The 24337-nt window shown below is 53.5% G+C and overlaps 1 protein-coding gene across 2 annotated transcripts in view; it reads left to right on the plus strand.

Annotated features, from left to right (window-relative positions):
- Positions 1 to 24337, plus strand: part of DNAAF5 (dynein axonemal assembly factor 5) — a 59269-nt gene that overhangs the window by 14539 nt on the left and 20393 nt on the right. For both annotated transcript variants that reach the window (XM_055346668.2, XM_063708317.1), the window contains 5 exons: positions 223 to 341; positions 12589 to 12821; positions 15058 to 15270; positions 20109 to 20252; positions 22184 to 22352. In XM_055346668.2, the coding sequence (XP_055202643.1) occupies positions 223 to 341; positions 12589 to 12821; positions 15058 to 15270; positions 20109 to 20252; positions 22184 to 22352 (878 nt within the window). The remainder of the gene's footprint in view (positions 1 to 222; positions 342 to 12588; positions 12822 to 15057; positions 15271 to 20108; positions 20253 to 22183; positions 22353 to 24337) is intronic.

A 24337-nucleotide genomic window follows, 5' to 3' on the forward strand; every position in this document is an offset into this window, starting at 1 on the left:
ATTGGACTGAGTTTATGGACAGAGATCAGACGGCCCCCTTTGTGTACTGTCAGTAGAGTGCTCACAAGATGAAGTGGAATTTCTGGTCCACCTTTTCTGGGGTTGGGGAGCTTCCCGCTCTCACACGATGGGGTCTTTGGGTGACCCGTGTCCTGGTGCAGCCCTGCGGCCTCCCCTGCGTGCCCTGCCCTGAGCCACTGTTGTCTGTCTGTTGTGCCGCAGGCATCTGGCTGCCAGCCTCTGGGAGGACGTTGGCCTGCAGTGGCAGAAGGAGAATGAGGAGGACCTGAAGGACAAGCTGGACTTTGCCCCTCCCACCCCACCCCATTACCCTCCACATGGTGAGTGACCGCGGCAGAGGGGAGCGCCAGGAGGCGAGCCCTTGTTGGGTGGGAAAGGGGCTTCTGAGCCTGAAGGAAGCTTCAGCTCTTGCAGTTCTGAGCCCAGGCGGCCGCGTCGGAAAGGTGCAGGCATCTCCCCACTGGGCTGGGGCTCCTGCATCCCGGGCACCTGGGACCTCCCTGCATCCTGGGCAGAGCACGTCTCTCCTCAGCATCTGGGGAGCCCCCATGTGCCTTGCAGTGACCTCTCCCCTCCTCTGGCCAGCTTTATTTTAAAAAGGCTGTGGGCTTCTGAAAGTGTCCAGCGTACTGCCAGATGGTGTCTGCGCCACTCCCTTGGCTGTGCACACAAGGGTGCATTGAACTCTGGGTTCCTGGGCAGCTCTGCTGGTGGTTGGGGGGTGTTGGAAACAGTGGGATGAGGGGCTTATCATTTCACCAAGACAGAGCTCAGCACGAGGGCCACGGGTGAGGTGAGGTCTTCTTCATGGTTCCACGTGATTTCCAACCTGGGAACAGGGTCCCCTGCTGCGTGGCCTCCCCGCCCTTCCCACATTTGCTCCCTGGCCATGTTGCGGGCACCCATGTGCATCTCTCCACAGAGCCCAGCAGGTCTGGCTGAGTCTGAGTGGAGGCTCCCAGGTCCGGCCCCAACACATTTGCTCTGCCACGCCGCTGGCCCACCTCGGGCTTCATCTGTTTGGAAACCGCCCTCCTCTCTCGGGGCTGAGTGTCTTCCACTTGCACGCGGTCCAGTGCTTTCATCACTTGAGTCTATCTGCAGGGCATCTTCTTAAAAGTAAATAATAGATACGCACTGACGAGGACAAAAAGTAGGTGAAGCGCAGCCCAAATCAGATGCCCAGCTCAGACGCCCAGCCCAAATCAGATGCCCAGCTCAAATCAGACGCCCAGCTCAAATCAATCAGATGCCCAGGTCAAATCAATCAGATGCCCAGCTCAAATCAGACGCCCAACTCAAATCAGACGCCCAGCTCAAATCAATCAGATGCCCAGTCCAAATCAGACGCCCAGCTCAAATCAATCAGATGCCCAGCCCAAATCAGATGCCCAGCTCAAATCAATCAGATGCCCAGCCCAAATCAGATGCCCAGCTCAAATCAATCAGATGCCCAGCCCAAATCACATGCCCAGCCCAAATCACATGCCCAGCCCGAATCACATGCCCAGCCCGAATCACATGCCCAGCCTGAATCACATGCCTAGCCCGAATCAGACACCCAGCCCAAATCAATCAGATGCACAGCCCAAATCAGATGCCCTGAGAGATTTGCAGTCTCAGCTTACTTCCCATGTCACCTCCCTGGCCTAGTTCAGGCGCTGAAGTAGCCCGGGGTCAGGTCCTGGAGGGAAATGTACTCTGTCAAATACAGCATTAAAGCAGCTTCTTGGCTGGGCACAGTAGCTCACACCTGTATCCCAACTACTCGGGGGGCCAGGATGGGAGGATCACCTGAGCCCAGGAGTTGGAGACCAACCTGGGCAACACAGCAAGACTCCTACTTTACAAATATTTTAACAAAAACAAAACAAATTAGCTGGGCGTGGTGGTGCACACCTGTATCCCAACTGCTCCGGAGGCTGAGGTGGGAGGATCGCTTGGGTCCAGGAAGTTGAGGCTGTGGTGAGCTATGACCACACCCCTGCACTCCAGCCTGGGTGACAGAGTGAGACCCCGTTTAAAACAAACAAACAAACAAAAAACAGTTTCTCGTGTCTGGTATTGATGTTTGGTGTCCTGTTAAATCCACGCCTACAGAGCCGTGGCTCCTCCCCGAGCCTGTGAATCACAGGGTTGCTTTTCCTCCCGGTCGGCATTCTCCACCTTGCAGCCCCACCCCACGCTGCACAGTTGCTGTACAGGGAAAGCACACGTTTGGAAAAGGCACAGAAATTAGTTGCAAGCAAGGTTTGTTTTGATGGAGTGAAGCCAGTGAGAACGCTCGATCTTTTTTTTTTTTTTTTTTTTTTTTGAGACAGAGTTTCACTCTTGTTTCCCAGGCTGGAGTGCAATGACTCAGTCTCGGCTCACTGCAACCTCCAACTCCCAGGTTCAAGAGATTCTCCTGCCTCAGCCTCCCAAGTAGCTGGGATTACAGGCACTCATCACCACGCCCAGCTAATTTTGTATTTTTAGTTTATTTATTTATTTTTGTTTCAATAGGTTTTTGGTGAACAGGTGAACAGGTGGTATTTGGTTACATAAATAAGTTCTTTTTTTATTTTTTTATTTATTTTTTATTTTTATTTTATTTTATTATTATTATACTTTAAGTTTTAGGGTACATGTGCACAATGTGCAGGTTAGTTACATATGTATACATGTGCCATACTGGTGTGCTGCACCCATTAACTCGTCATTTAGCATTAGGTATATCTCCTAATGCTATCCCTCCCCCTCCCCCCACCCCACAACAGTCCTCAGAGTGTGATGTTCCCCTTCCTGTGTCCGTGTGTTCTCATTGTTCAATTCCCACCTATGAGTGAGAATATGCGGTGTTTGGTTTTTTGTTCTTGCGATAGTTTACTGAGAATGATGATTTTGAATTTCATTCACGTCCCTACAAAGGACATGAACTCATCATTTTTTATGGCTGCATAGTATTCCATGGTGTATATGTACCACGTTTTCTTAATCCAGTCTATCATTGTTGGACATTTGAGTTGGTTCCAAGTCTTTGCTATTATGAATAGAGCTGCAATAAACATATATGTGCATGTGTCTTTATAGCAGCATGATTTATAGTCGTTTGGGTATATACCCAGTAATGGGATGGCTGGGTCAAATGGTATGTGGGCGAAGGACATGAACAGACACTTCTCAAAGGAAGACATTTATGCAGCCAAAAAACACATGAAAAAATGCTCATCATCACTGGCCATCAGAGAAATGCAAATCAAAACCACAATGAGATACCATCTCATACCAGTTAGAATGGCAATCATTAAAAAGTCAGGAAACAACAAGTGCTGGAGAGGATGTGGAGAAATAGGAACACTTTTACACTGTTGGTGGGACTGTAAACTAGTTCAACCATTGTGGAAGTCAGTGTGGCGATTCCTCAGGGATCTAGAACTAATTTTGTATTTTTAATAGAGACGGGGTTTTGCCATGTTGGCCAGGGTGGTCTCGAACTCCAGACCTCAGGTGATCCGCCTGCCTCAGCCTCCCAAAGTGCTGGTATTACAGAGGTGAGCCACCACACCTGGACCACTCAATCTGTTTTAAAATGTGGAACTTAGACACGAGGCCGCTTATGAACTCACTGTTGAACTCACACTCTTGTCTCTGCACCAATGATGGGAGTGGAATCCCACGCGTGCTGTGGTGCTCTGTCAGTGCCTCTCCCTCCAGCCGCCTGGGGTGGGCTTCTGCGCTGGTCGGACCTAGAAGCTAAGCTGTGGGTTGTTTGCTCCTGGTGACTTCAGTTGGGCTCTCCTCACCGATGAGGAAATGCTGCTCCTTAGAGAGGGTCCAGCCTGTCTGCCTAATTCATGCTACACGGAGCCCAGGCTGCGTGGCAAATCGTTCTCCACGTGCTCACTGAGAAACCAGTGGAAGACCCTTCAGGTGTCAGTGGGGCAGGAATGGCAGTCCCCAAGACCCAGGAGGGTCCAGTCCCTCCCGCTGTGCACCGGAGAGGGAGGCGGGGGGTCGGGGGGACTGTTTCTGGAAGGTACGATCTACGATCCTTGGAATGCAGTAAGGGAGAAGACAGAGCGAGGCTCACACACATACACAACCATACACATATTCACATGCATGCACATGTACGCACACACACCTGTGCACACATGTACATGCATATCGCACACACGTGCACATATGCACACGTGTGTACATGCATATCACACGCGTACACATCCTCGCACACGTGCACACACATACACATACACACCTGTGCACACACGTGTACATGTATATCCTCGCACACGTACACACATCCTCACACACGTGTACACACGTATACACATCTGCACACGTGTATACATGCATATTGTCACACGTACGCGTGTGTGCACATACATGTACACATGTACATACATATCCTGCCCTACCCCCGCCAACTGTCTGGCCCTGCTAGTAGGTTCCCAGAAGGGGCTTCCTCCCTGTGGTGGAAACACAGGCTCTTTGGAGGCTGCCTGATTTAGAATTGGTTCAAGGACTTGAGAATGTTCCTGACTGATAGTTACAAAAACACAGTTAGTTATCCGTGCCGAGGCGTGGAGAGTGTCGTTAGGCACAGAACTTTTGTTTCAAGTGGAGCAGAGTAAATTTAGAATTGAATGACAGTCAGTCAGTCGCATAAGCACTACGTTGTGTTAGATTTTTGGCATTTTCTCCTCAAATTACTTTTCTTCAGTCTGTAGATTTGAATTTTAAATACGATTTCTCAGATTTTTTTCTACAGTATTTTAAATGTCAGATCAGAAGATTTTTTGAGTCTCTTCCTCAGAAGTTTGCACTGGCCTTGTGTTGCCAAGCACACGCCCTCCCTGCCGTCCTGCCACCCCCTGCCTGCCGTGCCCAGGGTCTGTGACGCTCTCTTTACTGTCTTGCCCCCCTACCCGCCGGGCCCAGGCTCTGTGTTGTCACTTTCCCCCGCCTGTCGTGCCTAGGGCCTGTGATGCCCTCCTTACCGTCCTGCTGCCCCCCACCCAACATGCCCAGGGTCTGTGTCATCCCTTTCCCCCGCCCGCCGTTCCCAGGCTCTGTGTTGTCCCTTTCCCCCGCCCGTCGTGCCTAGGGACTGTGACGCCCTCCTTACCGTCCTGCCGCCCCCCACCCGCCTTGCCCAGGGTCTGTGATGTCCTCCTTACCATCCTGCCACCCCCTGCCCACCCTGCCCAGGGTCTGTGATATCCCTTCCCCCGGGACCACGCTGCATTCACCCTTCAGGGCTGCAGCTCTGTGAGTTTTGAGCAGCACCGCCTCTGTCCCCTGCATGTGGGCATCTCCACCGCCCAGAACTGTTCATGGGCCCTGGCACTGCTGCTGTGGGCTGCGTCCTGTGTGTCCCTTCCAGGATGTCACGTGCATGAGGTTGTGGGAGCGTGGCCGCTGGCGTCTGCTCCTTCCTCTCTGTGTTGGAGGCTCATGCATGGCCCCTGTGTCTGCAGCACTTTCCTTCTTCGCGTGAGTCACGTTCCCTCCCGTGGATGGACCATCTGGTCACCAGCAGGGGCTTATTCGGGTCCTTTATAGTTTTTGGCCATCACAGGTAAAGCTGATGTAAACACTTGCAGACTGGTTTTTGTGAGAGTGTTTTATTGGATAAACACTCAGGCGTGGGGTTGCTGGGCCATAGGTACAGTCCTTACTTTGTTAGAAACTCACCACACGCTGTTTTCCACACCCTTCGCGCCATGTCGCATCCCCACAGGCACTTGATGAGATTTCCAGGTGCTGCAGTCAGGCCAGCGTGTGGGGTGGAGTTTGCTGTTTTTAGTGTGTCGGTTGGTGTGCAGTGTTGTCACACAGTGTTGGTGGGGTTTGCTGTTTTTAGTGTGTCCAGTTGGTGTGCATGGTGGCCCATGGTGTTTTAGTTTGCGATTCCCTAATGAGAGGACATTGGGGCCTTTTCCTGTGCTGTGATGTGCTTCTGCGCACCCATACGTCTTTGGTGGCCATTCAGAACTGCCATCCATTAAATCGAGTTCTGTGTTTCTGAGTGCGGAGTTTGAGGACCCCTTCCGTGCCCTGGATGCAGGTCCCTCATCAGACTGTTTCAGACTCCACAGCCGGGCCTCAGCTCCAGCTCCCGCTCCTCTCCTCAGAGCTCTGGCAGCTGCCGCCCCCATCCCCCCTGCTCTGTTTCCTCCTGCCCCCCACCGCAGTGGAGGTGCTCCTTCTCCTCGGTAGACTCGGGCCCTGTGCTCACCTCACCGTTCGCTCCAGGGGCCAGTCTGTCTGCTGCCATCCTCTGCACCCAGAGGCGGTGAGCCAGGCTTAGTGGCTCTGTGAGCACCCAGCGAGCTGATGAGTGGCTGCATGTCCTGTCTTACCAGCAAGAACGGACAGTCCAACCGTGTGGTTGGGTTGCCGAGAGCGTGAACAGGCAAAGTTCGGTAATACTTTCAGACCACTGCTAATGCAGACGGTGCTCAGAGGTAATGACCTATCAAGGAATTCACGTGGGCCTGGATCTGAAGTTTCATCAGAGTCCAGTTTTCCTGTTACCTAAGAAAATAAGGTACACACCATGTGGAAATATAATTCGTACCATATAATTTGTTGTTAGCTTTGCAGACACAGCGTAAGTTTCCATTAACAGCACTGAAACCTCCGCCTTAAAAACCAAGCTTCGTGCTGGGAGGGTTGGGAGGGCATCACTTACCGTCCTCAAGTCGGTCATTTCCCTGAACAGAGTGCCCTTCTCACATGGAAGCACACGTTCACGCCTGGTGTGTATCTGACAATCACACTGCCAGCCGCCAGCAGCAGATGGCTTGGTGACAGCGGCTCCAGAGTCCTTTCTGCTTTGAGATTATCCCTCTGTTAAGATTGTTTTCCTTGGCAATGCCTGAGTGTAAAGGAAAGCGTCTCGATGCTGGTGAGTGGCCGGCCAGAGCTTTTCACACAGGAGGACAGAGTTGGCTCTTCTTAAAGCCTGACTTAGAAGTGAGCAGGGTTCCCTGTGGATGAACGCTGCCATGTGACAGCCTTCCCCCTTCGTTCTCCTGTTCTGCCTTGGAGTTCGCACCCATTCTGCTTTGCTTGTGTGTTTCACCCATGTGTTTGGAAAGATGGAAGCTTGAATGGAAATTGTCAGAAATGTTACATTGTGCAAATGGGCTGGAAAAGCTGGTTAACATTGTTTGAAGCCAGCAAGGTCCCACGAGCATTGATTGGCCCACTCTGAGTTAGCCGGGGGTGTTACAGAAGAAGGAACTTCTTTTTCTTTTTTTGAGGCAGACTTGCTCTGTCACCCAGGCTGGAGTGCAGTGGTGCGATCCCAGCTCACTGCAACCTCCGCCTCCCAGGTTCAAGCAACTACTGTCCTGCCTCAGCCTCCCGAGTAGCTGTGATTACAGACGCGCACCACCGCACCTGGATAATTTTTGTGTTTTTAGTAGACAGGGTTTCACCATATCGGTCAGGCTGGTCTCCAACTCCTGGCCTCAGGTGATCCACCCGCCTCGGCCTCCCAAAGTGCTAGGATTACAGGTGTGAGCCACGGTGCCCAGCCTATGTCTGCTATAATATTAAGTATAGAAAAACATGCTTCAGAACGGTGTTCAGAGGCATGTGCGGAGTCACAGCGTTTGAGTCCATAAGGACCACGTGGAGGAGGGTGGTCCCCTCAGATAGTAACATTGTGTTTCTCCTTTTTCTGTGTTTGGAAACAAACACTCACCGTCTGTGCTACAGTTTCTGCGTGTTGAGTGCAGTTACCTGCTGCACAGGTTCGTGGCCTAGGAGGCTCACAGGCTACATCGCACAGCCCAGGCATCGCACAGCCAGGCACGTAGGAGGCTGTGCCATCTAGGCTTGTGTACATCACTGTGGTACGTTCACACAGCGACGAAATCACCCAGTGACGTGTTTCCCAGAACGCACCCCCCACCGTTCAGCAACGCTTGACTGTACCAGCGGTCCCCTGCCATTTTGGCACCAGTGACTGGTTTTGTGGAAGACAATTTTTCCATGGGTGGGGCAGGGAGCAGGGTGGTTTCAGGTTGAAATTGTTCTACCTCAGATCATGAGGCATTCAGTTCTCATAAGGAGCACGTAACCCAGGTCCCTCACGCGCACAGTTCACAGGAGGGTTTCAGATCCCTCACATGCACAGTTCACAGGAGGGTTTGCCCTCCCCTGAGAATCTCGTGCCGCCACTGATCTGACAGGAGGTGGAGCTCAGGCGGTCACACTCCTTCACCATCTGCTCACCTCCTGCTATGGGGCCCAGTTCCTAACAGGCCTTAAACCAGTCCCGGCCTGTGTCCAGGCCTTGCATACCCCTGCCCAGCACCAGCCAGTATTTCTTTGGAAACACCCAGAAGCCCAGGTGCCCACAAAGCTCTGTTCAGCTGTCAGCAGACCCCTCCCCGGCTGTTCCTGGTCACGCATCCCTCATTTTGCAAACTTTCCAGAGTGGATCGTCATCAGGAAGAAAGGTGCAGCTGGGCGTGGTGGCGCATGCCTGTAATACTGAGGTCAAGAGTTCAAGACCAGGCTGGCCAACATGGTGAAACCCCATCTCTACTAAAAATACAAAACTTAGCCAGGTGTGGTGGCATGCACCTGTAGTACCAGCTACTCAGGAGGCTGAGACATGAGAATGGAGAATTGCTTGAACTTGGGAGGTGAAGGTTGCAGTGAGCTGAGATCGCACCATTGCACTCCAGCCTGGATGACAGAGCGAGACTGCATTTCAAAAAAAAAAAAAAAAAAATGAAGAGAGGTGTGTTTGCACCCTTGCTTTTTTGTTTTTTACAAAATGATGACAGGATCATTTAAACAGCCAGCAGAATTTTAATTATTTGGAACTAATTCCATAATACAGCATAAAAACAGAAAAATAACCAGAAAAAGGTTAAAAATGGGGTGTCCTGGTACAAGCTGTTCTTATTATTAAAACATACCCTTTAGCCTGGATGCAGTGGCTCACACCTGTAAACTTAGCACTTTGAGAGGCCGAGGCAGGAGGGTTGCTTAAGCCCAGAAGGTCAGTGCTGCAGTGAGCTGTGATCGTACCACTGCACTCCAGCCTGGGTGACAGAGTGAGACCCTTTCTCTAAAAATAGAAAAAGACCCTTTAAATCCTGACATATCATGGTTTCATTTCTATCTTTACAGTTGTTCTGAATTTTTTTTTTTTTTTTTTTTGAGACGGAGTCTCACTCTGTCACCCAGGCTGGAGTGCAATGGCGTAATCTTGGCTCACTGCAACCCCCACCTCCTGGGTTCAAGTGATTCTGCTGCCTCAGCCTCTGAGTAGCTGGGATTACAGGCGCTCGCCAGCACGACCGGCTTATTTTTTCTATTTTTAGTAGAGACGGGGTTTCACCATGTTAGTCAGGGTGGTCTTGAACTCCTGACCTCAGGTGACCCACCTGCCTTGGCCTCGCAAAGTGCTGGGATTACAGGCATGAGCCACCGTGCCCGGCCTGAATTTTGAAGATCAAAATCTTTTCATCAAAGTCCCTGAAGGCTTTTCTGTAGAAATCGACAAACTGATTGTGAAATTCTCGTGGGCGTGCAAAGGACCCACAGCTGCCGAAACACTGGGGAGGAGTGAAGCTGAATGGCAGCAGGGCCTGGGTGCAGGACTCACAAAACCACAGTCATGGGGCCGCGTGGTGTTGGCTTTCAGACCGATGAGCAGAACGAGAGCGTCCAGAAACAGGCGCTTGCACGCGGACCACTGACTTGATGAAGGCTCAAAGACCATTTAATGGCATCTTTTAATAAGGATACTGTAATGATAGGATCACTCATACACCAGAAAGTGAACTTGGAGTCAAAAAATTAACCCCAGATGCGTCAGGGACCTGAAGGTAAAGCCCAGAACCGCAGAGCTAGGGCGAAGCCTTTGTGACAGCGGGCCGGGTCACACTTTGCAGGATACGTCCTCAAAAGACTGCAGAGTGATGATGAAGCCTTTGTCACCGCGGGCCGGGCCACGCTTCCCTGGGTGCATCCTCAAAAGACTGCAGAGTGACGACGAAGCCTTCGTGACTGCGGGCCAGGCCACACTTCGCGGGATACGTCCTCAAAAGACCGCAGAGTGACGACGAAGCCTTTGTCACCGCGGACCGGGCCACACTTCGCGGGATACGTCCCCAAAAGACCGCAGAGTGACGACGAAGCCTTTGTCACCGCGGGCCGGGCCACACTTCGCGGGATATGTCCTCAAAAGACCGCAGAGTGACGACGAAGCCTTTGTCACCGCGGGCCGGGCCACACTTCGCGGGATACGTCCTCAAAAGACCGCAGAGTGACGACGAAGCCTTTGTCACCGCGGACCGGGCCACACTTCGCGGGATACGTCCTCAAAAGACCGCAGAGTGACGACGAAGCCTTTGTCACCGCGGACCGGGCCACACTTCGCGGGATACGTCCCCAAAAGACCGCAGAGTGACGACGAAGCCTTTGTCACCGCGGGCCGGGCCACACTTCGCGGGATACGTCCTCAAAAGACCGCAGAGTGACGACGAAGCCTTTGTCACCGCAGGCCGGGCCACACTTCCCTGGGTGCGTCCTCAAAAGACCGCAGAGCTAGGACGAAGGCTTCGTGACTGCGGGCCGGGCCACGCTTCCCTGGGTGCATCCTCAAAAGACCGCTCTGTAACAGGGTAAAGCAATGTGCTGGACTTCATCAAAATGAACACTTCTGCTTTTTCAAAGGCCTGTTGAGAAAACGAAAAGACAAACCAAAGACTGAGATGTTTGGAGATGATGTATGTAAGGATTTGTCTCCAGAGTATAGAAAGAGCTCTTGAAACTCAGCAGGAAAACAATCCATTTTTTTAAATGGGCAGAAAACAATTTGGAAAGACCCTTTACCAGGGAAGATAACACAGGCGGCAAACAAGCCCGTGAAGAAGACGCTCAGCGTCGTTAGTCATCGGGGAATGCAAAGGAAAAGCACATGGAAATGCCACTGTGCCTCTAGGACTGCTTTCAATTCAAGACTGAGCGTACCGCGTGCCGCTGAGAGTGGGAAGGAGCGCGGACTGGCTCCAACACTTTGGAAAATGGTTGGACGGTTGCTAAAACAGTTAAACGTGCACCTTCCCTGTGGCCCAGCCCTTCCACAGCTGGTATTGGTCCCGGCCCAGTGAAAGCACAGGCCACACAGACTTGCCCTGGACACCATTTGAATGCTTCTCCACAGAGGAGCGGGCACTAAACTGGCATCTCCCCAGAACAGGCCACTTCCCAGCTTCAGAAAGGAGCGGGCACAGGCGGGCCTCAGAAAACCACGCAGAGTGAAAGAAGCGGAGAAGGGAGGAGAGTGAACGAGAGGCTTCCACTTGTGTCAGGCTCTAGAAAGTGCAGCCCGGTCACCGGACAGATCCAGGGGTGCCGGGGTGTCTTGGGGGCTGCAGTGCAGAGGAGCAGAGGAAGCCGGGCGAAGGACGCGGCTGTCACTCCCACCATGCTGATGGCTTCACAGGCATGTCTCTCTCATCTTATGGGGACGGCTTCACAGGCGTGTCTCTCTCATCATATGGCGATGGCTTCGCAGGCGTGTCTCTCTGATCATATGGGGACGGCTTCCTAGGCGTGTCTCTCTGATCATATGGGGACGGCTTCCTAGGCGTGTCTCTCTCATCATAAGGGGATGGCTTCGCAGGCGTGTCTCTCTCTGATCATATGGGGACGGCTTCGCAGGCGTGTCTCTCTCATCATATGGCGATGGCTTCGCAGGCGTGTCTCTCTGATCATAAGGGGATGGCTTCGCAGGCGTGTCTCTCTGATCATATGGCGATGGCTTCACAGGCGTGTCTGTCTGATCATATGGGGATGTCTTCACAGGTGTGTCTCTCTGATCATATGGGGACGGCTTCACAGGCGTGTCTCTCTGATCATATGGTGATGGCTTCGCAGGCGTGTTCTCTCTGATCATATGGGGACGGCTTCGCAGGCGTGTCTCTCTCTGATCATATGGGGACGGCTTCGCAGGCATGTCTCTGATCATATGGGGACGGCTTCGCAGGCGTGTCTCTCTCATCATATGGCGACGGCTTCGCAGGCGTGTCTCTGATCATATTGTGACGGCTTCGCAGGCATGTCTCTCTGATCATACACGTCAGCACGTGTGGCAAGTGTGTTGCTTGCATCTCTGTGTTGCTCTAAATGTTTGTTTTTTGAGACAGGGTCTTGCTCTGTCATCCAGGCTGGAGTGCTGTGGCGCAATCCTCCCACCTCAGACTCCTGCGTAGCTGGGACCACAGGCATGCACCACGGCACCTGGCTAATCTTCCTGTTTTTTATAGAGATGGGGTCTTTGCCATGTTGCCCAGGCTGGTCTTGACTTCCTGGGCTCTAGTGATCCACCTGCCTTGGCCTCCACAGTGCTAGGACCGCAGCCGTGTACCGCCTCTGTGAATGTTCTGAACGACAGGGGCATTTGTCAGCTTTGCATCCACCCCAAGACTTGTTTTGAAATGGTGAGGTTGAAACTCACAGGTGTCCCTTAAATGTGATGTGCGGTAACTTGAGTTGTTGAGGTTTTGCTTGTGAATTTCTCACTCTTCTTTCTCTTTTTCGTTCCAGAGCGCCGCCCTGTGCTGGGCTGCCGGGAGCTCGTCTTCAGGAACCTCTCCAAGATCCTCCCTGCCCTGTGCCACGACATCACCGACTGGGTGGTGGGGACCCGAGTGAAGTCGGCACAGCTGCTGCCAGTGCTGCTGCTGCATGCCGAGGAGCACATCACGCAGCACCTGGAGGTCATCCTCCGGACCCTGTTCCAGGCCTGCACCGACGAGGAGGCAGCCGTGGTCCACAGTGTAAGTGGCCGTGTTCCAGTCGTGGTCGCGGAGCTGTAACTCGAGCTTAAGATCCCACCTCTGTGGTGTGCAGGGCCCGAGGCTGTACTGCAGCCAAGACAGCGTTCCCCTCACCCCCGGGCCACAGGCCCTCCCCACACCCAGCCCCTGGGAACAACTGATCTGCTTTCTGTACCTGTAGGTAACAGTGTGTTGAGGGTGAACCCTTCATGCTCATTTTCAAGCACACTCGGGGGTGCAGTGCCAGGTGCGTGTTGTGTAGACGTGTTGTGTAGATGTGCTGTGCACCAGACAGACAGGGCCCGGGCTGCTGACACAGGACCGAGATGCCCAGCGTTCAGCATTGACATCCGGGCTGTCCTGAGGGCCCTTCCAGGCCTCACAGGGGCTGTGGGAGCACCCAGGCGGGGGATGATGGCACAGCTTCGGGTGTCCTGCAAGTGGCGTCCCTGGTGCCGTCCTCTTTCTCACTCCCTGTCCACACTCGGCTGCTGGTTATCGCCTCGGCACCAGTGGGTACGCACGAGGGAGTCCCATGCTCAGGCGTCTCCTCCTCACTAGGCCAGCCCACGCCTTGCGCTGACAGTCACCACCGTGGGCCGCGCTCTGCGCTGACAGTCACCACCATGGGCCGTGCTCTGCGCTGACAGTCACCACCGTGGGCCGCGCTCTGCGCTGACAGTCACCACCATGAGGACTTCACACCCACCCCACAAGGATGCTTCCTAGTGCTCAGGAGAACAACTAAAGCTTTGACTTGAGATTTCAGTTCAAAATATCCTCATCTTGAACCTTAAATTCCATTGCAAGGAAGCCTTGGCGGCAGCTTTTACTTCTCATGGTCCAGGTCACTGTTACTAGCCCGGAGTAGTGGCGTGCACCTGTGGTTCCAGCTCCTGGGAGGCTGAGGTGGGAGGATCGCTTGAGCCCGGGAGTTTGAGGCCTCAGTGAGCTATGAGTGCGCCACTACTCTCCAGCCTGGGCGACGGAATGAGACACTGTCTCAGATAAAACAAAAAAATCTAAATCGTTGTGACTGATTTAAAGTAAATGTTCCAGGTTCCATGTTATTTACATGTCATGTTTCTGCTTTTCAAAAACTACCGTGAATTTAAAATTGTCTATAGTTCTCTGTGGAATCTACAGGAGAGCAAGAGACACGGGGGTGAGGCTGAGAGGACGAGAGACGTGTGTGTGATCCGCTGTGGAATCCCATGGTGCAGAGGGGCTGGTGTGTGTGTGATCCACTGTGGAATCCCACGGTGCAGAGGGGCTGGTGTGTGTGTGATCCGCTGTGGAATCCCACGGTGCAGAGGGGCTGGTGTGTGTGTGATCCGCTGTGGAATCCCACGGTGCAGAGGGGCTGGTGTGTGTGATCCGCTGTGGAATCCCACGGTGCAGAGGGGCTGGTGTGTGTGTGATCCGCTGTGGAATCCCACGGTGCAGAGGGGCTGGCGTGTGTGTGATCCGCTGTGGAATCCCACGGTGCAGAGGGGCTGGCGTGTGTGTGATCCGCTGTGGAATCCCACGGTGCAGAGGGGCTGGTGTGTGTGTGATCCGCTGTGGAATCCCACGGTGCAGAGGGGCTGGTGTGTGTGTGATCCGCTGTGGGCTTCCACGGTGCAGAGGGGCTGGTGTGTGTGTGATCCGCTGTGGAATCCCACGGTGCAGAGGGGCTGGTGTGTGTGTGATCCGCTGTGGAATCCTACGGTGCAGAGGGGCTGGTGTGTGTGTGATCCGCTATGGAATCCCACGGTGCAGAGGGGCTGGTGTATGTGTGATCCGCTATGGAATCCCACGGTGCAGAGGGTCTGGTGTGTGTGGTCCACTGTGGAATCCAATGGTGCAGAGGGGCTGGTGAGTGTGTTATCCGCTGTGGGCTTCCACGGTAGAGGGGCTGGTGTGTATTGATCAGCTTAGTGATGGGAAGGTTGGGTCACTGGCATCCGATGAGGGGTGTGTGGTGAACCCCGCAGCTGGGACACAGCATCCTTTGGGCCAGACTTCACTGCCTGGGAGGCGTGTCCAGCTTGCTGGCCTCAGGGACGTTCTGAGACCACACCCGGACTCTTGTACCTTTCCTGAGGGCTCTGAGTATGTGCCAAGGACTCACTCGGCCTAACGCGGGGCTCTGTCTGGTGCACGGCTGTGTCTGGGAGGCCACGACGCCAAGAGCAGGAGCCCGGCTGAGACCCTTGGGTTTGGCTCTGAGTTTTCTCATGTTTGTTTCTCGCAGTGTACCAGATCTGCAGAGCTCGTCGGGACGTTTGTCAGCCCTGAGGTGTTTCTGAAGCTGATCTTATCGACGCTGAAGAAGACGCCCTCCGCCTCCGGCCTCCTGGTGCTGGCCTCCGCCATGCGGGGTTGCCCCCGAGAAGCCCTCCAGCCGCACCTGGCAGCCATCGCCACGGAGCTGGCACAGGCCCACATCTGCCAGGCATCTGAAAACGTAAGAGCACTTGGGAGAGGGGGGAGTGGAGAGGAGGAGCCTCCCCTGCCTGGCCATCAGCCATCGTAATGACATGTCTGTGGGTCCGCCCCGTGCTGCCAGGCCGGGCCATCGGAAACACCTGCGGTAGCTGGGGTGCCCTCGCTGATACCCCTTGTTCCAGGGCCTCGTCCTGCACTGTGCAGAGCTCCAGCCCTAGCCCCAGCTGCAGGCGGCCACTCACGTTTACATTCGTTGCTGCCCCTTTCTTGGCCACGCTGACCACAGCTCACGTGTTCGATGACTCAGGAGGCGTCCATGGCCGGGACCCTCTGGCCCATGTTGCTGGGGGTAGATGCGGGGTCCACGTCATCCCACCCCTGAGGAGCGTGGTCACACGTCCACCATCCCACCCAGTCCCCACGGTACATGCACAGATCGCACGTCCTCAGGGGGCACTGGCAGCCTGTTCCCCATCAGCCCTGACTGGCGTTCCGATCTGTGCTTCACACAGCCCAGCTGAGGATTTGCCAGAGACATTTGTTTAATTTTAAATTGAGCAGCAAATCCTTGAGCTCAGAAGCTGGAACAGCCTGGGTAGTTGGGCTCAATTGTTTGGAATAATCCATAGTTGTATTCCATGGAAGAAGAGATGATGGCTTTGCTTTCGTTTGAAGGTGAGTGGTCCCTGTCAGTGTGTGTGTTGGACTCAGCACCCCAGATCTTTCTGGGACACAGGGCTGCCCCCACCAGGCGGCCGTCCCATGCAGGGCGGGCCTCAGCTCACCCCTGGAGGCACTTGCTCCGGCTCGATCATTCTGGCGGCTTCTATGGCCCCAAAGCTGGCCTGGGGCGCGGGGACTTGCCACTGTGCTCTCAGCCCAGCCCGTCCTGTGTCAGGCTCCCTCTCCATCCTCAGAACGAGAGGTGGGGCTGTTGACAGTCATTTTTGTAAACTGTTTTAAGAAACCTGTCAGCAGTTCCTGGAATCCACAGAGCGAAGGAAACGGAGCTGGGGTCAGGAAGGGAGCGGGGGAGGGGGCCGGGCCACGTGCTCATGGCATTTCAGCCATGCTCCAGCTTTTCCCAAAACCCGTTTTTAACACGTCATCGAATGTGTGTCAGTTCTGCACTTTCCTTCACTCACGAGGGGTTATGAGGATGCCTTTGATTTCTGTATATAGATTTGCAAGCCAGAAGCATTTTTTCCTAGAAGGGCATAACTTGAAAACATGCACAGGTGCCTAAATCCTTATCTCACAAACTTTATAGCAAAGAAAGTGTAGTTTTCACATCTCCATGTTGGTTACAGGAAAACAGAAGTCATCCCACGGTTGTGCGTTTGGCTCCCCATCTTCCAGTTTTATCGAGGAAAAATTTAATCACGATCTTTCAAACAGAGACGTCTTTCTGACAAAGTCCAGTCACACGGGACCCCTGGGAAGCCAGCCTCAACCTTCCAGGCTGCGAACGTGTGTCGGCCCTTTGGCCAAGGAGCCAGTCACAGTGAAAACCCAAGACGTACATTTCACTCCTTTCTTGTTTTTATTTTTTTGTTTTAGGTTGATCCTCCCACCTCAGCCTCCTGAGTCACTGAGATTACAGGTGTGCACCACCACACCTGGGTAATTTTTTTTAATTTATTTTTATTTATTTACTTTTTGGGACAGAGTCTTGCTCTGTCACCCAGGCTGGAGTGCAGTGGTGCAATCTCGGCTCACTGCAGCCTCCACCTCCCGGGTTCAAGCGATTCTCCTGCCTCAGTCTCCCAAGTAGCTGGGATTACAGGCATGCACCACCACGCCCGGCTAATTTTTGTGTTTTTAGTAGAGACGGGGTTTCTCCATGTTGACCAGGCTGGTCTTGAACTCCTGACTTCAAGTGATCAGCCCACCTCAGCCTCCCAAGGTGCTGGGATTACAGGTGTGAGCCACCGCACCTGGCCCCATTTTACTCCTTAACAGACTTAAATTTTTGGCAAGAAAGGGTGAACGTACTCAGGTCTCAGTCAGAATCGGGCCCGCGGTTCTGTGCTCTTCCCGCGGCCCTGTGCTCTTCCCGCGACCGGCCGGGCTTTGTTTGTGTCATGTCATTTGGGAAGTCGATTATGTTTCCCACAGCTATTCTCCAGTAGCTATGAGAACAGGTTGAAAATGTCTTTCAAGAACAAACTGAAATTGTTTTAAAAGCTTGTGTTTAAACAGAGAAGTCCATGTAAATGTATTCTAAACTGAGCCTGGCTTTACTCCCTGCCCTGGGGTTCACAGGAAATCTGGCTTTAGCAGTAGGTACTTCCAGGTGTCTCGGGCCCCATAGGGCCCCTGGAGCTTGACAGACGGGAACTGGAGACTCCTGGGAAGGAGTTTAGGACAGGTGCCTAGAGTGAGGAAATGGGTAACTCACCGATTCGCTTCTGACACAGGGAAGCCAGCAGTTCTGGGATGCCATTGCCATTGTTGAAATAGGAGTCTCTTGTGCTTTTCTGAATTAAAAAGTTTTGCAATCTTAGATAACATTGTTTCAGAAAACAATGTTTGAAATACTCAGTATTTCAAAAAATACTGAGAATTATTTCCTGCTGTATCTTTTTTCTTTTTCTTTCTGTGTGTGCGCGTTGTATGTAGGCAGACACTGAAAATTGTCTGGTCAAATATAGAGAAATCTATAAATGTGAAGTCTTGTCACTTCCTCAGAGACGGTGCTGCGTTCGTGGCAGGAGGGTGGCGCTTGCTGCAAAGGATGCCTGATTCCCTGTTTGTTCCTGTGCTTGGAGGTGTGGTCAGCCAGGAGGGGCTGTGTCTTCTAAACGCACCTGCCTTTTGATTTTAACCGAAAAGATGATCGCTCCTGAAATGTACATGACAGGTCATTCTAGAAACTAGCCAGATAGTGTCCTCAGAAGTCAGCCAGTTAGTACAGGCCTTAGAGAAGTTGGGCTGTGGGAAAAATCAGGAATGGAATAAAAACAAATCTGTGGCTTCTGTGGAAGTTGGGGCCACAACAGGGCCACACAGCTCCACCAGCTCCGAGGTAGACGGGGCCGCGCGGCTCCTCCAGCTCCGAGGGAGACGGGGCCGCGCGGCTCCTCCAGCTCCGAGGGAGACGGGGCCGCGCGGCTCCTCCAGCTCCGAGGGAGACGGGGCCGCGCGGCTCCACCAGCTCCGAGGGAGACGGGGCCGCGCGGCTCCTCCAGCTCCGAGGGAGACGGGGCCGCGCGGCTCCTCCAGCTCCGAGGGAGATGGAGCCATGCAGCTCCGTGTCTTCTGTGGGTCAGGGCGGGGCCGGGGTGCAAGGACAGAACGCTGCTGTAGTACAGTGGGAGTGTTTTGTTTAGTCTTTCATGATTTACGTCAGTGGGGAATGAGGCTTAGAGTTTTAGAACTGATTAGGAAATTTAGAATCAACCCATTGTCTAGCCAAATAATTACCAAACTTCTTTGAACTTGCACCCCCATTAGTAAAAACAGTTTTTAAGCATAGGCCTCCAATATATGTACACTGTTGATAAATCACGTGTTTATATTACATGGCCACGGTCCTGACTCACTCTGTACTTTATGAAACATACATAAAATAGACATTAGAGGGACGTTATAAGAAGTAAATACAGGCCAGGTGTGGTGGTTCTTATCTATAATCCCAGCACTTTGGGAGGCCACGACAGGAGGATCACTTAAGGCTAGGAGTTTGAGACTGCAGTTAGCCGCGATTGCACCACTGCACTCCAGCCTGGGTGACAGAGCAAGACCCTGTCTCTAAAAAATAAGTTAAAATTTATTTAGAAAGAAGTAAGCACACGCAAAGCCTTAGGAATTCTTGGGTCCAGCACGCGCCTGCTGTGTTGCGGGCTTCAGAGCCTGGCTGATTCACAGTGGATGAGGCTGGAGCCGGGAGGGGAAGCCATTCATCCAGCGCAGCCATAGGTGCAGAGCTGAGACTCCACCTCCCCGTCAATCAGGAAACATGTTAAACCATAGAATTTTATTTGTCTTAAAACTTGGTGTTATAGAAGAGCTCAAAAATGCACAGAAGAGGGGCAGGCAGCAGAACGACTGCCAGCTTCAGCGTTGACTAGCCCTTGGCATGCGTGTTCTGCCTGCCTGGGGCCACTTTTCTTTTTAACTTTGGAGGGCGAGGAGAACTTGGGCGTGTTACAAAGCAGATAATGCAGTGCGCCGTCATTTCCCTCACAGGTGCCGTGTGCATCACTAACGCAGCTTCTCGACCACATAGCTCAAGTGCCTGTTCACAGTTCACAAAATAAGCACAGATTCCTTAGCTCCCAGTCTGTGTTCAGTTTTCCCATCAACAAGCACGCCCTTTTATGGTTGACGTGCCGGCACCCTACCTCCAGCGCCTGGGGGCTCTCCCTGCAAGGGCTCTCCCATGGCCGCTGCCCCTCGTGAGCCATAGACTAGGAGCCCCGGGCGGGCTCTGTCGGCCCTGGCACTGGGGCCGGAGCGGGAGTCCTGTATTAGTCCATTCTCATGTCGCTAATAAAGATCTACCACAGACTAGGTAATTCATAAAGAAAAAGAGGCTTAATGGACTCAAAGTTCCACATGGCTGTGCAGGCCTCACCATCATGGTGGAAGGCAAAAGAGGAGCAAAGTCACGTCTTACATGGCGGCAGGCGAGAGAGTGTGCAGGGGAACTGCCCTTTATACTAACATCAGATCTCGTGAGACTTACTATCAAGAGAACAGCACGGGAAAGACCCACCCCCATGATTCAGTTCCCTCCCACAGGGTCCCTCCCAGGACATGTGGGGATTATGGGAGCTACAGTTCAAGATGGGATTTGGGTGGGGACACGACAAAATTGTACCAAGCTCTGACGGTGCCGCCGGTGTCTTCCAGGACCTCTACCTGGAGCACCTGCTGCTGTGTGTGCAGGCTCTGGTGTCTGTGTGTCATGAGGACTGTGGCATGGCCAGCCTGCAGCTCATGGACGTGCTGCTGACAATAGTGGCCCTCGCAGGTGCTACCGGCCTGAGGGACAAGGTAAGGCTGAAGGCGGTGGCTGCTGCTTGACCTAGTGGAGCTCACAGCTGGAAGGCATCCCTAAGTGAGGTGAACTGTCTCCTATGCATCCCCTCTGTGCTTGAGCCCCAGGCCTCAAACATGTCTGACCAGCAAAGACCAGGGATTGTGAACCTTGCGGGTGAGTCCCTGGGCAACGGCCTTCAGGGCAGCCCTCCAGCTGCCAGTGTATTCTGGCATCAGGGAGTGGAGACAGCTGTTTAATGTTAGGGTCTACAGCAAAGAAGCAAACAAGAAATAAGACATAACCTTTAAACCTGCGCACTTGAGTGGGGTTTAATAGTGCACATGTCGCCAGGCGTGGAGGCTCACGCCTGTAATCCCAGCACTTTGCGAGGCCGAGGTGGGCGGATCACCTGAGGTCAGGAGTTTGAGACCAGCCTGACCAACATGGTGAAACCCTGTCTCTACTAAAAATACAAAAAATTAGCCAGGCGTGTTGGCATGTGCCTGTAGTCCCAGCTACTCAGGAGGCTGAGGCAGGAAAATCGCTTGAACCAGGGAAGCAGAGGTTGCAGTGAGCCAAGATCGTGCCACTGCACTCCAGCCTGGGCTGAGCAACAGAGCGAGACTCCGTCAAAAAAAAAAAAAAGTGCATGTGCATGTGTGACTGAGTCGAGAGAAGATACCGTGATTTCCCGCTCTCATTGCAGTACAGCGTTCAGAGGTACTTCTCGCCCATGGGCTCCCTGTTTATGCCCAAAAATCATCTTTTTTCTTCAATGGAGTCTCACTCTGTCACCCAGGCTGGAGTGCAGTGGCGCGATCTCGGCTCACTGCAACTTCTGCCTCCCAGGTTCAAGTGATTCTCCTGCCTCAGCCTCCTGAGTAGCCGGGATTACAGGCACGCACCACCACACCCGGCTAATTTTTATATTTTTAGTAGAGACAAGGTTTTGCCATGTTGGCCAGGTTGGTCTCAAGCTCCTGACTGCAGGTGATCCACCTGCCTCAGCCTCCCAAAGGGCTGGGATCATAGGCATGAGCCACCGCACCTGGCCATTATGCCCAAAAATCTTTTAACCCCAACCTTCTAATGGGCTCCTAGGGCCCCTGGAGGCCCCAGTGTCTGTCTGCCTCTCTGGAAGCTGAGACTTAGTTCCTCCTCCCGTTCTGTCTCTGTGGACAGCCCCTCTCAGCAGGTTCTCTCTCTGGGAGATTCACGGCCTGAATGTACCACGGGGAACCTGGTGTGGAGGAGGCTGCTGCCCTCCCCTTCCTTCTTGGGGCCTCTTTAAAAACAAGCTTCCCAAGGGGCGTGTGTCTCAGCAGACGCTGTCACTGTTAGGGCCTGAGGTACCAGCAAAAGCAAAGTCTTTGCCTGCTGGTCATGGGGGAGGAAGCCAGGCAGCCCCAGATTCAGACTCCAGGCTTGGGGCAGTGGCCACTGGGGAGCCTCAGCCCTTCCTCTGTTCCTAAGCCCCCAAGGAGAGCAGCCAGCTAAAAGTAAAAGGTGGCCAAGGTTATCATCTCTGTCTGCCCAGTTACTTTTACCTGGAGGTCTGCTGGGCTTAACTCTTTAAGCCACTTGCCCGCCCCTCTCTGCCCCTCACCACCTCAGAGGAACCCTGCCTGCCCAGGCAGACACCCAGCATCCGTGTAAGCCCCAGGACCACCTGTGCTGTGTGCATCCCAGCGTGCACAGTGCCTGCTTCATGATTCGCTGCAGAGACGGCGTCGGTGTGAACAGGATCAGGGTCTCGCCCTGCACCCGCGGCTCTCGCTCTCCTGCACCCTGGGCGGGGCTCCCTGTGGCAGCCTCCCTCCCGATGATCCTGGCAGGCCCGGCCTGTGTGGTTCTTACGCGTGAGGGGGATAGTGAGTCCCAGCAGGCAGGCAGGCTTGAGCCCTGAGTGTTGGAATTGTCTCAGTCTCTGACTTGTAACCTCCAGGCACAGGAGACGATGGACTCACTGGCCATGGTGGAGGGTGTCAGCGGCTGCCAGGACCTCTACCGCAAGCACATCGGTCCCCTCCTGGAGCGGGTGACCGCGTCACACCTCGACTGGACCGCACACTCGCCAGAGCTCCTGCAGTTCAGTGTCATCGTCGCGCAGTCAGGTGAGCCGTCCCAACAGCTGGCGAGCCGTGCCTGGCCCCACTCAGCCCACACACCTGCTCCCCCAGGTGCTCTGCAGGTACCAGCGCCGACCAGCTGAGCTGTGGTTCACTGAAGCGTGTTGTTAAAAGTACCCAATAGTCACTCTTGCCTGTGGAGAACCAGCATTTTAAGGAGCAATGTATTGAAGACTGTGGGACGCAGCTCTTCCACTTGGCCCGGGCACACGCTTTCATGTGAAACCTTCAAAGTGTGCTTTTCCGTGGCCTGTTTTGTAGCCTGGCTTCTTAAATACGTCTGGATTTTGTTGCAGAATCTAGATGTCTAGCCGCATGGGTGCTGTGTGTGACATGGGGGCCTTAGCCCCAGCATTGCTGAGACCAGCATTTCTGTGGTTCTCTTTGAGCCTGCAGATCAGCCACTTTTCCTGGGATGGACAGTGTGGCCCAGTGGGGCTTCAGTGTGGGGCAAGATCCGCTGCAGAACCCTAAGGAGGCGTCCGGTCAGCAGCCATAGTGCCTTGGGACACACGGCCCGCGCTGCTCCAAGGGCCGTGAACTCGCCGCGGTAGCTCTTCCTCGTTTGCCTCCCCCGCCCTCCCGCTCCCGCCTGCAGCTCCGAGTGCCCCCGCCTCCTGTTGGATGTGTGCACCAGGGTGGTCGTGCTCTGCATCTGAGGATGCTAAGATCGTTCTTACGCAATCTCTGTGCCTGGTAGGGACTCACCTTTTTTTTCCTGAGACTTGGAAAAATATCCAGAATTGTTCTTTGTCAGCTGCATTCAAAACTGTTTCCAAATTAGAAAAGAAAATACTGGCTGGGCATGGTGGCTCACGCCTGTAATCCCAGCACTTTGGGAGGCTGAAGTGGGAGGATCACTTGAGCTCAGGAGCTCGAGACCAGCCTGGCCAACACGGCAAGCCCTCATCTCTACAAAAAGATGAAGAAAAAAACCGCACGTGCACCTCTGAATCTAAAATTTAAAAATAAATAAAATACAATTAGCCAGGCGTGGTGGTGTGCGCCTGTGGCCCCAGCTACTCAGGAAGCTGAAGCGGGAGGATCCCTGGAGCCCAGGAGTTCGAAGCTTCAGTGAGCTGTGACTGCACCACTGCACTCCAGCCTGGGCAACAGAGCAAGGCCCTGTCTCTAAAACCAAACAAAAAACAAAGCTGGCGATTGCTGACGTGCACTCGGGGCATGAAACACTTTATGCCAGACGCTGCTCTGCAAGCCTTAGGGCCATCAGCTCATCTACCCTCACAGCCGGCCTGTGTGGTGGGAACTGTAACCCCGTTTCACAGACAAGGAGGCAGAGCACAGAGAACTCCCGAGGCAGCGACTCCAGACCCTCCCTCAGCCCCTCTCCCACGGGCCTCTTGGATGGGGGCCCAGGGTGTTCCATTTCAGATTTTTACTGAATGTTACTCCTAACAACCTCTTGCACCAAATTACTCCAGCCTTCACCTCACAGTCCAGAAAATTGGGCACTCAAACCCCAAGAGACTTGGCTTGCAGTGAAGCCAGGACTTGCATTTACTGCAGCTCTGGTGGCTTCTCCACCATCTGTTCTTCCTCTTTGCAGAAGCATTTCTTATGGTGTTGGCGGAACTGACTGGCAGCTTGGAACACACATCTCTTTGGGCCCACATCTCCTGTCATTCACTGAAAGGCAGGAAGACTGCAGTATGCCGTTCAGTGTCAAGAGCTGGGTATAAAACTGCATGGGTTTTTTTGTTTTTTGTTTTTTGAGACAGGGTCTCACGCTGTCACCCAGGCTGGAGTGCAGTGGTACGATCACAGCTCACTGTAGCCTCAAACTTCTGGGATCAAGTGATTTTTCTGCCTTAGCCTCCTGAGTAGATGGGATTGTAGGCACATGCCATTGGCTACTTTTGTATTTTTTTCTAGAAATGGGGTCATATATGCTGCCAGACTAGTCTTGAACTCCTGGGCTCAAGCCATCGTCCTGCCTCAGCCTCCTGAGT

This window comes from Gorilla gorilla, chromosome 6 (genome assembly GCF_029281585.2).
Source record: "Gorilla gorilla gorilla isolate KB3781 chromosome 6, NHGRI_mGorGor1-v2.1_pri, whole genome shotgun sequence".
Lineage (NCBI taxonomy): Eukaryota > Metazoa > Chordata > Mammalia > Primates > Hominidae > Gorilla > Gorilla gorilla.